At 41.0% G+C, this 16,829-nt stretch overlaps 1 protein-coding gene across 1 annotated transcript in view; it reads right to left on the bottom strand.

Moving 5' to 3' along the window:
* The window catches only part of LOC109239866, a 14,469-nt gene extending 9,699 nt beyond the window's left edge, over positions 1-4,770 (bottom strand). Inside the window, exons 1-3 of the mRNA XM_019406459.1 lie at positions 4,470-4,770; positions 4,020-4,365; positions 3,579-3,957 (exon numbers count right to left, since the gene is read on the bottom strand). Of these exons, the coding sequence (XP_019262004.1) occupies positions 3,579-3,957; positions 4,020-4,365; positions 4,470-4,770 (1,026 nt within the window). The remainder of the gene's footprint in view (positions 1-3,578; positions 3,958-4,019; positions 4,366-4,469) is intronic.
* Positions 4,771-16,829: the final 12,059 nt, after the last annotated feature.

The following is a 16,829-nucleotide window of genomic DNA, read 5'->3' as shown; positions in this document are numbered from 1 at the left end:
CGTACCTTTAGTTCTCTCATATAGGGTCAATTGTCAGGGAGGGTTAAGCTGTTTGAGTTATGATAATCTCATAAGTGTTTTAACTTCATTTTCATCCTCATGGTCTTATGGCATAGATTCCTTGTGTCAGCTAACGTCAGGAGTGTAATTCCACTTCATGTATTTTGAATCCCATCTTGCATTCAAGGTACCAGAGTATGAACTGGTTTTCCCTTCACTCTAGGAAACGACTGGGTCATGTACTTTAATATTCCTCCTTGATGATTCCTATTTCCAATGTACTACTTACCCCTATGCCTCATTTGTGTAATAATTGACGTGGTCACAGTAATTAACCATGTCAGCATTGTTAGTTGTAACTTTCATGTCCCTTAGCATATAACCTCAGAAAGTACTCTACTCAGCGCATTAATGAATTCCTGGATAACTCCAACACAATCTCGAACACTGTGTTCCTCATTGCATTAAATTTATTAGGTATTGAAGGTCCAAACATGTCAAATGGGGATCATCCCCGTGTGATCGCATATATTCGATAGGTAGTTTTATGGCCAGTTTATGATAGCACATCTTAAGTAATCATCGAAGGTCATCAAGGTTTAGCATGGGTGTTCGAGTAGAGATTTAGAATTCAGGAGGGTGAACTGGTTATTCTCAAAAAATTTCCAATGTAGATGTTATGTGAATTGATAATGAAGGGTACGTAAGCGCATTTCCCATTAGGTCGCACTAGGAGTATGATGTTTCCCCATTGTTGTTCCTCATAAATTTGTATTTTCATATGTCTATGTTAAAGAAAGTGGTTGGAGATCCATCCACCATCATGCCAGTTGAGACTATCGAGGTTAATGAAGAGTTATCGTATGAAGAAATTTCGGTTGCTATTCTTGATAGGCAAGTTCGTAAATTGAGAAACAAGGAAGTCACTTCAGTTAAAGTATTATGGCGAAGGCAACGAGTCGAGGAAGCCACGTGGGAAGCGGAAAATGAAATGAAAGAAAAATATCCCCATCTGTTTGAACAAGTCTAGTAGTGATCGTGCGAACGGTTATCTTTAAGCAATTTGAGGTAGTGTTCAGATTTGTGCAAAGGCACCCCATTTTTCCAAATTGCCTTATTGTTGTAACTTCCCTATGTGTGCCAAATTGCAAATGTTGCTATTTGGGTAATGTACAACCCTTGAAGTAAATGAAAATTTTGAGAAACTTATGTGGTAGGTAAAAGATTAATGATAGTGTAGATTGGTAATGATTAATTAAAGCATTTTTGGCATGTTAAAGTGATTGAATTGTATGGGGCTCATTGAAGTGACCCAGTTGTGTCCAAGTAAATGACATTGGTTGAACCATGTGCAATTTGTGGTGTAAAGAGAATGAACTACGTGTAAGTTGTTTAAAGTGTATGAATATGTACAAGTTGTTGAGGTAATGAATTGTATACCAGTTGTAGGGATAACAGAAACTGTGTAATGGTACTTGAAAATATGTTTCGGGAGCTCTCTAACAGGTAGATAGGCCTAATTACAAAGGGAACTCTGGCGAAATTTCTAAAAATTTTGGGAGTTAGTATAAATTAAGGGACTCGAGGTAGGATAGAAAAGAAATATGTTATGTTGGGTGTTTGGGTCAGGCTCTACCTCTCATTCGAGGACGAATGATCCTAAGCGGGGGAGAATGTAAGGCCCCGAAAAAAAAAAATTCTAGGCGATATAGGATTTCGGGGTGCCAGGTAGACTAATTGTAATATTTTATGTGCTTTTAATATAATTCAAATGAAATGGATGTGGTGAATAAATGTATGAGTCATGTAATAAGTGACGTGAGGTCCAATGGGAAGCCTAAGTCTAAGCCAAGTTGGAAGATTTCATAATAGGCTAAGATTTCAAATGAATATGCACAAGACCTCACTTTGGACGCGCATATCTTTGTGTATATAAGGAGTTGTGGGAAGCACAACCTATCAAATTAAAGCTCTTTGAGTCTAGTTTCCAACGCACCAAACCGTTTGCCATTTGGAGGTGTATACAGAATGTTACAACCATTTTATTGGGCAGGTGTCGAAGCGCGGCCGCGCATATTGGGAAGTATTCTGCCTCCTTAGCGCAGGCGCGCTAGTAGCAGACCTCTAAATACACCTAAGGACGGGAAATGAGAGGATTTAAGTCATTTCTCAAGCGTAGGGCATCCTCTCCATCCCCAATCTGACCAAGGTATCCAATCACACACCTAAGGTGAGTTTTTAAGTGTGTTTTCATGGTGATTTCACCTATCAATCACTAGTTAAAACAGGGTTTTGATTGGATTTCATAGGATTTCTTCAAAATCTCAAGAACATCCCAAAAGTTGTCTTTCATGATTTGGCCTACAAGAGGTAATCTTTTACCCTTAGACTTACATATATGGATATATTATAGGATTATGAGTATGAATTAAGTGTTGGAACTCTTGGTGTAGTGATGGGAAGCCATAAGTTCCCAATATAAATACATAATTATTGTAGAGATTGAAAGGATGTTTATTGATATAAATTGTTGGTTGGGTATGAATGGGTGATCATACATATGTTGTTGGAAGTTATAAATTGGTTAGGAATGATGGTGGAATAAATTGTTAGTTAATGGTGTTAGATGGATGAACTAATACTTTGGTTATGAGATGAAAAGATTTATACCTACAAGGTGTTTGATAATATGCCTAAATGGCATAAGTTATGGAATTTGTTACTAATNATATATATATATATATATATATATATATATATATATATATATATATATATATATATATATATATATATATATATATATATAAACAAATAACATGTGTTCTCAGTTGCAGCGTGAAACCTGATCCACAAATATATACACAAATATTGTTGCGGCGCAACCTGATGAAAAATAATATTTCACCAATATCCATTGCGGTGTGCGACCCAATCCCACAGAATAATACTAATTTCCATTGTAACGTACAACCCGATCCCATAAAATGTAAAATAAATATACAAACTACAATCAGCTATAACGTGCTCAAAATAAAACACAATAAGAGAATTATATAAGTAAAGACATAAAACAGATAATAGTGGCTATCTAATAACACACAAAGTCATAAAGCAAGTAAAGACAATCAATAAATAACGACACGGATACATGGAAATATTTGGCAAGTAAAGGCATGTATCGGATAAAGACATAAATTTATCAAGTAAGGCAAGTAACAATTAAAGCATTTAACAAATAACAACAACAACAACAACAACAACAACAACAACAACAATAATAAACCCAGCTTAATCCCATATGTGGTGTCTGGGGAGGGTAATGTGTACGCAACCTTACCCCAACCCTATAAAGGCAGGGAGGTTGTTTCCAATAGACCCCCCGCTTAAGGAACGATAAAAATAAAGCAACAAGCAATAACATCAGTAATATAATAAGGTAATGAAAGCATGTGGCATAACAAGTAATAAAGAACCCTGAATAAAGGAATACAAGAATATTACTAGTACTACTAGCAAGCCTAGGAGAAACTTGCAACTACCGGTCAACCCACCACCTCAATCCTCGACCTCCACACCTTCCTATCGCTAGTCATATCCTTGGTTAGGTGAAGCACCGACATATCCTGCCTAATCACCTCTCCCCAATACTTCTTTTGCCTACCCGTGCCCTTCCTCAAGCCCGCCATGGTCAACCTCTCACACCTCTTGACCAGGGCAACTATGTCTCTCCTCTTCACATGCCCAAACAATCGCATCCTCGATTCCCCAAACATGTCTTCCATGGATTCCACTCTCACCATGTCTCTAATAACAACATTCCTAATCTTGTCTTTCCTGGTATGTCCATACATCCATCTCAACATCCTTATTTCAGCTACTTTTATCTTCTGGACATGGGACTTTTTGACGGGCCAACACTTAACTCCATACAACATAGCCAGTATGACCACCACCCTGTAGAATTTTCCCTTAAGTTTAGGCGGCACAATCTTATTGCATAAAACCCCGAAGCTAACCTCCATCTCATCCACCCTAAACCAATACCATGAGTGACATCCTCGTCAATCTCCCTGTTGCCTTGGATTATAGACCCAAGGTACTTAAAACTATCTATTTTGGGAATGACTTGAGTATAAATCTTCACTTCTACTTCTTCTTCATGCCTCTCATCACTGAACTTGCACTCCAAGTATTCAGTTTTTGACCTACTCAACTTGAAACCTTTGGACTTCAGCGACTGTCTCCAAGCTTTCAGCCTAGCATTAACACCCTCTCGCGTCTCACCAATCAGTACTATGTCATCTGCAAATAACATACACCATCGCACCCACCCTTGTATGTGTCGTGTCAGCACATCCAATGCTAAGGAAAACAAAAACGGTCTTAGGGCCGATGCCTGATGCAACCCCATCTCCATAGGGAAATGTTTCGAGTCTCCCCCGCAGTCCTCAACTGAGTCTTAGCACCTTCGTACATGTCCTTAGTCACCCTAATGTACGCTACCGGTACTCCGCTAGCCTCAAAACATCTCAATAGCATCTCCCTCGGGATTTTGTTATAAGCTCTCTCAAGGTCAATGAACACCATGTACAAGTCCTTTTTCCTCTCCCTATATTGCTCCACCAATCGTCTCACAAGGTGAATGGCTTCTGTAGTTGACCATCCCGGCATAAATCCAAACTGGTTCTCAGAGATAGATACATTTATCCTCACTCGCTTCTCCACTACCCTCTCCCAAACCTTCCTACTGTGAATCAACGGCTTCATACCCCTATAATTGTTGCAGTTATGGATATCACCTTTGTTACCATACCCGATTCTTTTTAAAATTTCACCGAGATCTCGTCAGGCCCAGTCGCCTTACCCCAGCTCATCTTCCATATTGCCACATAAACCTCCTCACACTTAATATGCCTACAAAACCCAAAATCTCTCCGACTCTTTGAGTTCTCCTACTCATCCAGCATAATGTTCCTATCCCCCTTCCTCGTTCAAGAGTATATGGAAGTATTTCTGCCATCTACCCTGATACACGCCTCTTCCACCAATACCTTACCATCTTCATCTTTGATGAACCTCACTCGATGCAGGTCCCTATCCTTGCTCTCCCTAATCTTGGCTAACTTGTCCAGCTTCTTATCCCCTCCTTTACCCCTAAGATCCTCATACAATCATTCAAAAGATGCAGTCTAAGCTGTCATGACCACAAGTTCGCCTCTCTCCTTGCCTTCTTATAACACTCCCTTTACGTTCCCCGCTCCTCCTTGTCCGTGCTCCCGACTAGCTTCAAATATGCCAATTTCTTAGCTTCCATTTTACCTTGGACCTCACCATTCCACCACTTGTCCCCTTTATGGCCTCCTGAGTACTCCTTCAAGACCCCTAACACCTCCCTAGATGCTTCTCTAATAAAGTTCGTTGTTGTGGTCTACATACTACTTGTGTCCTCATTATTCCTTTAGGTCCCCATAATGAACAGCTTCCCCCAACTCCTGAGCCCTTCCCTTAGTCAAGGCTCCCCACTTGGTATTAGGTTAGTCGTACACCGCTCTCTTTATCCTTTCTCCCCAAAGCATTTAACAAATATTTTCGTGGATTAAATGAAGGACTGAAATAATTGACAATAAAAGAATATCCCAACCCACATGCTAATACTACGTATATACACTCGTCACCTTGCATATATGCCATCCTCACATATAAATGAAGTCACAAATAGACCAATCAAGTCCTAATTCCCTCAAGTCCAGGTTAACCACAACACTTATCTCTTCCCTCAACCAAATCGATGATCAACGATGGATTTTCCTTTAGAACAAGCCTCCAAAAAAATCAAATCTAGCCAAATATAGTTCAATCAATTAAAAATAAGCTTTAGAAACTACCCACGAGTGAAAAAGATTCAATCTTTAACTAAATTGGAAAAAGTCAACAAAAGCCAACCACAGGTCAGCTTGGGCAAAATTCGAGTTTCGGACAAAAAATCATTTACCATTCATCTCCAAGCCCGATTATGTGATTTGTTTTGAATTTCGACCTCAATTTGAGGTCTAAATTGAAATTTTATAAAATTCCTAAACTCTACCTAAAACCCCTAATTTCTATCATGATCTTCATAGATTATGGTTAAAAATCAACGAGTGATCATAGAAATACATTAAAACTAGTTAAAAAGCACTAACACATGAAGTTGGAATGAAAATCAAAAATCATCTCTTGTCTGAGATCTAGCTTTCAAAAATGGTGAAAAATGACAAACTCCCGACTTTCAACTCTTTAAATAACTAGGCGTTAGGTGTTCTTCACGTTGGTGAAGCACCTGCAGAGTTCACGAAGAAACATGGACTGATTGATGAAGTAACTCGAACATTGAGGTTGCAATTCTTTAGTATCAAATTATGACTACCCGTGAATGCAACTGTTATTTTTGTTTCATTTTATTATTTTGAGTACTTTCAGGAATTCCTATAATTGTTTATAGAAAAAAGTTGCATTCTGCTGCAATGATGGCTATCTTTTCTATCATATCTTGCATGTTGTAATTTGTTGGTATATTCCAGTCAAGCACTCACGCCCAATGGTCTTCGCGTTCATGAAGTCCACATTGTATACATGTAATTTTGATACTTCCCGAGATTTACACATTTTAGTGTTAAATATTTAGTTTAGGTCTAATATCGCTACTTTAATTAATTTTGACTCTTTTACTTTATTTTATCTCAAAAATAAAAATTACAAAAATATATTTTCTTTTATTTAGGTAATTGATATTTTATGTTGTTACTTTTAGTTTACCTACCTTTCATGAAATTAAAAAATACAAAAATAATTTCACTTTTTTTTAAGGAATATTAGTAGTTTTGTAGGAATATTATTTTAATTTTGCAATGATTTTAATCTAATTCCATTTTTATCTTTTAGTATGATATTTGAAAAATATCAAAAATAGGCTTGTTTTAGCGGTTAATTTTATTTTAATAGTTATTTTACTTAAGTAGGATTAATTAGTAAATGGGGTAGTATTTTAGTCTTGTTCAAGGAGAAAGAGTCAAATTTGGGCTAAAGCAACCCATTTTTAGGCCTATTTTCGTATCGCCTCGGCCATTAACCCCAAGCCCAGCTAATCCTATACCCAAAAACCCTTTTTAGATCACATAAGAAAAATAAAAAGACCTAACCCTAATCACCCTTAATTAGCTCCCAGCCGTTTCTCATCATCTTGAACCCCAAAAAAACCCTAGGACCATCATCTTCCTCAACCTAACACGCCTAGAACCTAAGCTAGCTTCTGGACCCACATGAAGCCAATCAAGGACCCCTGCTGCTGAACACACACAAAGAAGCAGCCATCAAACAAACCCTAAGAACCTAGAGCAGCGGCAAGCCCCCCTCTGATTTTTGGATAAAAAGACCTAGCAGCCATTGCCTTTAATTTCTAAGCTAAGAGCACGCCACCAAGAAATCAGCCGAAAACCCCGACTCAAAAACAAAAATCGGGCTCTCTCACCATCTCGTTACCTCATACAAAGAGAAAAAGATGGCAGCCTCACCGGAGAGGCGAAGGAATTGAAATTTCAGAGAACTTTGTTTCTTGCACATTTTTTTGAGAGATAAAATTGGCGTCTCATAAAGGTGCTGCTCATTTTTAAATTTGAAGACACTCTTTTCATTTTCAATTTTTAGATTTTTAGTTTGGTAAAAATATTAGAAAAATACAAAAAAACAAAGGCTTTGCTCCTTTCGAATTTTGGATTTCTGTTTTTCAAAGGAGATGGAGTTTAGTTGATTTGGGGTGACGGTTGCGGTTCCGTCGTGTCAAGCGGATTCCAACCCGAGTTTTCTTCGCGGTTTGTGATTTGCCTCCCTGGTATTTTCTTCGTTCGGATCTTTATTTTGGTGAAGCTGTTTCACAAACTTTATTTTTCATATACTAAAGAAATCTGCTTTACAGGTTCTTTCCCTTATTCCTTTTCTATTTTTTCATGTAATTTGCGTGTTTGTTGATTTCTTATCGTTTAGTATTTTTTTATAATTGTGGTTGTCGGTTTCTTCTTCAAAATCTGCTATTAGAATTTGCTAGTATTCAAATGAGTGTAAATTTGATCTGATTTCATGTTGCGATAGCACCGTTACGATGAATCTGTTTCACTATTTGAGGTGTGCTCTTAAAATTAAATAGTATTGCTTGTTTTCTTCATCTATTATCAGTACGAAACGAGTATAAAGTATTTTATTTAATCCTACAAAAAAATTTCTTGAGTATGATGAAATTCAGCAAGTCACTATTTTTTTGAAGGTGGAGTTTAACTAGCACTTCAAAATTCTCTATTAGTTTCAAGTCATAGGCATTGGAGGAATATTCACATGGTTGAGTTCAAGCAGACATATGTTCTTTCAAATTGAGTGAGCCAGCGTAATGAATTTCTTTGAGTTTCATTTATTTATTTATTCTCCCTTTATTATTATTCATTAGTAGCATGTTTAGACCGACCATACGTTAGCAGACAGGCTTTTAGGCACGTAAATATCATCGTGACAATGGGTATGGTTCCCGTGGTATAGTCATGATACATAATCCCCAATTCGGGTGCACATTTCACGTGACTCGACCATAGCTTCTCAATAAAATACACGTGTTGTAGGTTGTGGGTACGGTTCCCGTGACACGATTCGCAACATGTACAAAAACAAACAAGTGTACGACAATCGTAACTTGTTTTAAAAATAACTCCATAAATAATTAAAAGCGGTTGAAAAGCTAAAAATACACAATATGTATAAAATAAGTAATTAATTAGATAATTAGGCCAATTTATAATAGTTGAGCGACCGTGCTAAAACCACGGAACCCGGGAAGGCCTAACACCTTCTCGGGTTAATAGAACTCCTTACCCGGATTTCTGTATTTCGCAGATTGTAAAACAGAGTCAAAACATCCTCGATTCGGGATTTTACCGGTTAAGACCACCTTCTCGGCTGAAGATTATGTTAAGTTGTACGTAAAGAATATAGTTCGACTCCATCGGGTTCTGATTTCCATTATATCGGACAGACTTGCCCAGTTTACGTCCAACTTTTGGAGATCATTTTAAAAGGGATTGGGTACGTGGAATAACCTTACCATAGCTTTTCATCCATAAATGGATGGTCAGGCTGAACGCACTATTCAAATGCTTGAGGACATGCTACGCGCCTGTGTTTCGGACATTAGAGGAAACTGGGAGGATCACCTATCACTCATCGAATTTGCTTACAACAACAAATACCATGCTAACATTCAGATGGCACTGAATGAGGCTCTATACGGATAAAAGTGCATATCTCCTATTGGCTGGTTCGAAGTTGATGAAATAAAGTTATTGGGTCCTGAGTTCGTGCATCAGGTTGTTGACAAGATAAAAATAATTCGAGGCCCTTTAGTGACCGCTCAGAGTAGGAAAAAGTATTACTCAGATAACCGACGACGAGATTTAGAGTCTGTTGTGGGACACTGGATGTTCTTGAAGGTGCCGCCTATGAATGGCGTGATGAGATTCGGGAAGAAAGAAAAACTCAGTCCTTGGTATATCGGACCATATGGAATTATTCAAAAAGTCGGTCAAGTAGCTTATAAGCATGAACTGCCCTCGAAATTTGAAGCAGTACACCTAGTATTCCACATGTCGGTGCTCCGAAATGCTTGAATGATCCATCTCGTATTACCATTATTGAAGGTATCAAGTTATGGAAGACCTATCTTACGAAGAAGTTCCGCTAGCTATCCTAGAACACTAGGTGCGTAAGCTACGAACCAAAGAGGTAGCTTCAATTAAAGTAGTTTGGAAGAAAAATAATGCAGAAGAAAAAACCTGGGAAGCTGAAGAAGACATGAAAACCAGGTACCCCCATTTATTCCATACAACGGGAGGAAATAATTAGACCACTCTGGCGGGCACAACCCTATATGATTAAGGAAATTCACATGAAGTGACTATGATTCAACATTCAAGGATGAATGTTCCGAAAGAGGGAGATATTACACCCCACACATAAAATAAAGCTTGGAAGGTTTGGCTCCTAGCGCGGCCAATCAGTGAGCGACGCGTATGAGGATAGAAGGTGGTACACATTTCATTACAATTGCGTTAGTTGAACCACCGAGTGCATTGGCTGGGGTGGGGCGACTGATATTGCATGTGGAGCGACAGAATTTCCTATGCTTGGTTTAGTATTAAAGGCAGCAGGGCTCTTTCTATTTCATTATATGTAACGACCCGACCAGTCATTTTGTGTATTGTAGACCCGTTCCCCTATTTATTGCTTCTTCTATGTTTATTTATGGTTATATGAATTTTGGGGAGGTTGGTTTGGTTTCGTGGATGATTCGGAGTGAATTGGGACACTTAGTCCCAAGGTTAGAAGAGTTGATGGAAGTTTAACTTTTGTATAGATTACTCTGTAGTGGAGTTTTGATGGTTCCGATAGCTTTGTATGGTGATACTGGATTTAGACGCATGTTCGGATATGGATTTGGAGGTCCGTAGGTTGGTTTGAGGCTTTTTAGCGAAAGTAGGAAAGTTGAAGGTTTGGAAGGTTGAGAGGTTTAACCGAGAGTTGAATTTATCGATATCCGATCAGATTTTGATTCTGAGAGTTTGAGTAGGTCCATTGTGTCATTTATGACTTGTGTGCAACATTTGAGCTCAATTAGAATTGGTTTGATATGATTAGGCATTAGTTTTAGAAGTTGGAAGTTCATAAGTTCATTAGGCTTGAATCGATGTGCGATCTGTGGTTTTCGTATTGTTTGATGTGATATGAGGCTTCAAGCATGTTCATATTATGCTTTAGGACTCTTTTGTATGTTTGGATGGGGTCCCATGAGCCTCGGGTGTGATTCGGATGGGCTACGGACCATTCCACCTTGTTTTTGGAATGTTGATACCGCAGTCCTGGTTTCCTTCTTCGCATTTGTGACAAGGTGTTCGCATACGCGAAGGGTTATGAGTCTGGGAAATCGCCTTTCTTAGCATTCACGATGGAGATTTTGCGTTCACAAAGCAGCTAGATGTTGGGAGGGATTTAGCCTAAGCGTCCTCAAGGTCCAGGCCGCATTAGCGAAGACTTGGTCGTTTGCTTCATCGCCTTCGCAAAGTGAAGGATGCGAATCGAAGGCCTTTTCCTGTGCAGATCATTTTTGGTCTTTGCGAACGTGATGAGGGCCCCGCGTTCGTGATGAACAGTACCTGGGCAAATTATATAGTACACTATTTTGAGGGTTTGGTTTATCTTAACATATTTTTCATTGTGGAGCTAGGATTTGGGAGATTTTGAGGGGATTCTCACGATTTGGATTGGGGCAAGTGTTTTTTGTTCGAATTTGTCCATTATTCATGATTCCATCTTTGTTTTTATCATTTAATTGGTAACTGGAACTGGAGAAATCAGGGATTTTAGTAAAAACTTCCCTAAAGTATAAAATGGGGATTTGAAGGTCGATTTAAGGTCGGAATTAGATGATTTTGGTATGGTTGGACTCGTAACTGAATGGGTGTTCAAAATTTGTGAAATTCGTTGGGTCTCGAGTTTCAAGCCTGGGGTTGACGTTTTGGGTTAACTTTTTGATTTTGGTTAAAGATCTTAGCCTTCTCATTTGAAATCAATTCTTATAGCAACTATTGATTGTATTGAGGTGATTTGGGCTAGATTCGGGTCGTCCAGAGGTTGATGCACGCGAGAAATGCTTGTTAGAGGAGTAATTTGTCTTTCTTAAGGTAAGTATCGTATCTACACTATGTTGAGGCACTAGTTGCATGAATTGTTCGTGATAGGTATGTGCTATGGGCGTGCATATTTGTGGGGTTTGAGCCCATGTGCTAGCAACAGGGTATTCATTCATGCTCAGTTAGTGCTTACGCAATGATATGCCTAGAATTGACTGTTAAGCTTTAATCTATGATGTTTCTCATATTTGTAACCTTGTTGTGAACTATATGATCTATGTTTGAGGTTACATACCAGCGAATTCCTTTAATGAACTTGATAAATACTATTTTTGTGATGAAATTGCAAATTTGAGATGTGATAGCACATTGCACACGCCTACACGTTTGCATGTCATATATACCATTGCAGGAGTATGAGATATGTTATTCATCCATCATATACATGTATTCTTGTATATTTGCTTCTGCATGTTATGATTTGGATTGGATGCATGTGACCACTCCGGGCAGATTATGTTGTTACGCTTGTGACCATGCCGGGCGAATTGCACTGTTATACCTATTACCACACCGGGCAGATTATGATATTGAGCCTGTGACCATGCCAAGCTGGTAGCACGTTGAATTGGACATGCTTGCATGTGTATCTGGATCCATCCCTGTTTACCGTGAAAATGATAATAACAATTAAATTTGTTGATGGGACTCTAAAAATATGTGATCTATTTTTATGCTAGTCGTTAAGTAGATGATGCTATGTGTATGAAATTTAGAGACGAAGTAAGAGCTAAAAATGAGGTGGTAATCAAACCGAGAGCCGACAATCGAGGCCTCGAGCTTGTCGATATGGGGGCCTCGGGGTCGATTCAGTGGCTCGATAATGAGCTATCGGGGGCGATCGGGGTACGACTAACAGTTATGTCGAAATTAATAAAGGCACTGTATGGACTATGATAAGCAATAAGTGATGAACAAGTATGAAGATAATAAATGAAAGCAATAATTACAAGAAAGTATGTTAGAAAGCAGAGAGAATGTTCTTTGTATATTCTTGTGGAGTAACTGAAGCAACAAATCTTACAAAATGAGAAGGACTCCCTTTATATAGGAGGGAAATCCACGCATAGTACAAAATACATTAATTACATAGATATGGGGTTGGGACGGCTGACTGACGCCCCGGTTTGGGTTCAAAATAGCCCGCTAAGCTGTGTCAGTCCTAGCTGCATGTCTTGGGAACTCCCGTATCCCCCATTACCATGGTCATTACTACCCTGGGGTCGAGCGTTGTTGACCCTCGATGAGAGATACCCGTCTGCGGCCTCGAGCCTTCGAGGTGATCTTCTGAGTGCTTTAATGATGAGAAATTGGACCTTCCGATTTTATCGTATACAGATAGTCCCCACGTTTTTTAGAGAGGAGCGACAAAAAATGATTTTGACATCTGACACTTCGGATTTCCCGTGATATCGTCGTACCGATGATATCAACCTATGACGTAAGCCTTTGCGATAATTGGGGCGCCCCATGGACTTGTCTTTTCAGTGCCATTCAATGCGCTGCCGATTCCCATTCTTCAAAGCGACAGTGTCGCCGGCAACTCGATTTTTAATAAAGCATTGGTTGCGCCTGCCGATCCATCTTTCGAAGGCATTGATGGCGTTGCTGGTCACATTATCACCCCCTATGAATGGGGTCCTTCCGATACTGCCTTTTTATCCAAGTGCCTTTCTGCATCTATTCATCCCTTTATTCTCATCCTCCTTCACTGCTATTTTCCATGTTTGAGCCCTGCGGTCTTAGGGCCGTGTGGCGGTGCTTTCATCAGTCATGTCGCGGCTTTCTCTTGGTCAGCGAAACTGCACCGACTTGCCGTTGTTGTTACTGTCGTTGGCTCGAGATGATGAGACAGAGAGGCCAATCTCTCCCGTCTTGGGATTGCACTTGGACTATACATCGTTGCTCACAAGGGTGGTCGGACTATACACCGCTGCTCACCCTCCTACCCCGGCCTGGTGCACTACACCCTCTTTGATTTCCTTGAGGTGAAGTGGCATCTTTGGCCGACGCCCACTGAGCCTTCTACCGGGCTATGGCATTTTTTTATTCCTTTCTGCTCCTCCCACTTTCCTCTTCTTCATTTTCTCCTTTGAAGTGCTACTTTGGGGGACCGGGATGATACCGTTGAGGAAGCGATGCTTGAGTATACTGCCGCCGAGGATGCTCTCTGGAGAATATAGGCTCTAAGCTTCTGCTATACGTATGCCATTTCACTTCTTTGTTTCTGTGTAAGGACCCCTCGTGGGCTTTTGTAATCATATGTAAGGACACCTCGCGGGCTGTTGTAATCTAATGTTCATGAATGCAAAGATGTTTCTTCAATTCTGTCTTGGGTGCTTGCTATTTTTCCTTTTATTTGTGCTTACGGATACCTTGAATGCATGATCCTAGCGGTCGTTGTTGATGTCGAGCCCAAGTGGGAGTGTATTTCTCTGACCTTTGGTTATTCAGTATGGCTCCCGGCAGAACCGTTTGCCTTTCCTCGGACCAAACCCGGATTGAACCGATAGACTCAGGTCGTCGGAACCCTTACTTCGGGCTGAATGAGGATAACACTTCGAACCTTCAGACTTTCGAGAATAGTCTTTAGGCCTTGCAATATTCTTCGAGGGAAATTTGCACGGGAGCTCTAGAATCGTGTCCGCCTTTAAGCTCTCGAGGGTAGTCCCCGAGTGGGGTTCATTCGAACCTAAGCCACCTGGAAAACTACTTTGAACTTAGCGCAAAAATAGCCGTAAGGCGTTGTAGATAGATAACAAATGAGGTTCTTACCCGAATTTAGATGGTATCCCGTGATCTAGCCCATCTTGGTGGAGTTCAAATGCTTGTTTCTTTGGAGCTTAACTTCCTTTTGGCGGAGGTCCTCGAGGTCGGGTACTACCTCGGGACTTGTAATGATGCTGTCGGTTTAATGGAGCCTAACTTCTTCTTGGTGGAGATCCTCGAGGTCGGGCACCACCTCGGGATTGGCGATAATGTTATCGGCTTCCTGGAGCCTAACTTCTCTTGATGGAGGTCCTCGAGGTCGAGTACCACCTCGGGACTGGCGAAGATATCATTGGCTTCCTAGAGCCTAACTTTCTTATCGAAGATCCTCGAGGTCGGGTATCACCTCGGTATTGATGGTGCCATTGGCCTTTTAGGCAGGCGGGTCGTTGCCACTTTTCCCACATATAGGGTCATTCGAGCCTCTTTGGAGTTCCCATTATTTTAAGCAGTTACTTTTCCTTTTATATGTTGAACCTTTCATTACTTCAGTGCTAACGTACTTGCACAAATTTCTTCTCTAGCTCCCCGATTTTTCCACCTCCATGACCACTACATCAGGGTCTGTTCGGCAGAGAGGGGAGAATTCCGCCTCCGATATTTAGGATCAACGAGAGCATACCTTCCGTATCTTCTTGTGGAACTTATTCCATTCCCTGAAGAATGGAATTATACACGTAAGTGGCACATTCCGTATCTTCTCAGTTTTGCTTGTGCTGAAGGCTGATATCATGGTCGTGCCATCTTTTATTCTCCTGCAGCGATTGCATGGGCGCCAGGTGACGTTCCCGATCTGCCAGATTGGGTTCGGAAGTTGGCGACCCACTCGACTTGTGACGAGCGCAGGTGGCAAGCTGTGCCCCGGGGCATATGGGAAGCAAAACATCATGGTGAGTGTTGTGCTATTTTTTCCTTTCCCTTCCTTCGTTTGGAGAGGCAATTTCCTTTTCTGTGTGTTAATCTTGTTGTTTGTAGGACCCGGAGAGCCTTCTGAGCCTCCGAGCTAAAGAACGACAACAATAAGCGCGAGATGCCTTTACGGGGTGATAGCGCTCAATGCAGGGCGAGGCTGGACCCGTGTTCTGAAGTGGAAGCATCATCTGAGCCTGCCGTGCCCTTGGTTCCCGGTTCCCAAAAGGTGTTTTCTCCGTTGCCACTGCCTTCTCATTATGTTGATAGTGCTTCGATGGATACTAGAAGCTCGGGGTCGCCTACTCCGAGCGATCGTGCCTCGACCGGAGTCAATTCTTTTAGAGCTGAGGGATCTAGGTTAATGGATGCACGTTCGGCCTTCGAGGATGCCCAGCGGCTTCACTTTGTGGTGAGTTTCGACATAGGCCTTTTGAATTTCGCGCCTTGCCTTTCTTATTGGGTTTCCTCTTGCAGGCCTCCGACAGGCTTAAGTCCAGGCTGCTTCATCGTGAAGCCCGACTATGGTAGGCTCTGGATGAGGAGAGATCCCTTAGGCTCCTTTACGATGAAAAGGAAGCCGAGCTGGAACACTTGTGGTGTGAGGCGAGCCGGAGCTTGAATTACGAGAGTTTTTTTGAAGGAGCAAGTAGCTTCTCATCCTGGGTGAGTATGTATCCCGCCTTCCGGCTTCTAAGGTTAACACTTTGTTTATTTCAGTTGCAGAAAAGGATGGAGGCCCTGGAGCATCTTCGGGATGAAGCCGGCCGAGCCAAGATTAAACATGATGAGCTAAGAGCTCTAGCGGAGGTTCAGTCTTTAGAGGATAGGGATTCCCTGGCTGAAGATCCCGACCTCGAGGCCCAACTCTACTTATCCTGTGATAATGTTTTGTTTAAGCGAACGCGATTGCAAAGCTCGAATCCGAGATTTCAAAGATAAGGGCCGAGATCGTGGATGCCCGAGCTGAAGCTGCAATGAGCCGAAGTAAGGCTGACCAGGAGATGGCGATCCACTTAAAGGATGCTACTGATGCTCAAGCTGAGTTAAGAAGGATCCTCGACCGTGAAGAGAGGATTAAAGAATATGCTCGTTGCAAGTCTCGAAAAAAGACTTTCGAGGAGATCTGTGCTAGGGATTTGTTCTCTCGGAAGAGTTAGCGCGAAGGCGGACGAGCGTGATGCTCGGTTACTTCTGTCTGACGTTGGAGAAAGTGAAGATGAGACCAGCAGGCCGTAGCTCCCGGGGGGAGCGTGGATTTTTTGCCAGCTGTATGTAGTATTTTCAAAGCATGATTGTAGATGGAGATTGCGTTTTTTGTATATGTGCATAAGGAAACCCTTGCGGCTTTATTTCTTCCGTATCTCTTTCTGTCTTGAATTTGGC

This window comes from Nicotiana attenuata, unplaced genomic scaffold (assembly GCF_001879085.1).
Source record: "Nicotiana attenuata strain UT unplaced genomic scaffold, NIATTr2, whole genome shotgun sequence".
NCBI lineage: Eukaryota > Viridiplantae > Streptophyta > Magnoliopsida > Solanales > Solanaceae > Nicotiana > Nicotiana attenuata.
This window is presented reverse-complemented; position numbering and strand designations above follow the sequence as displayed.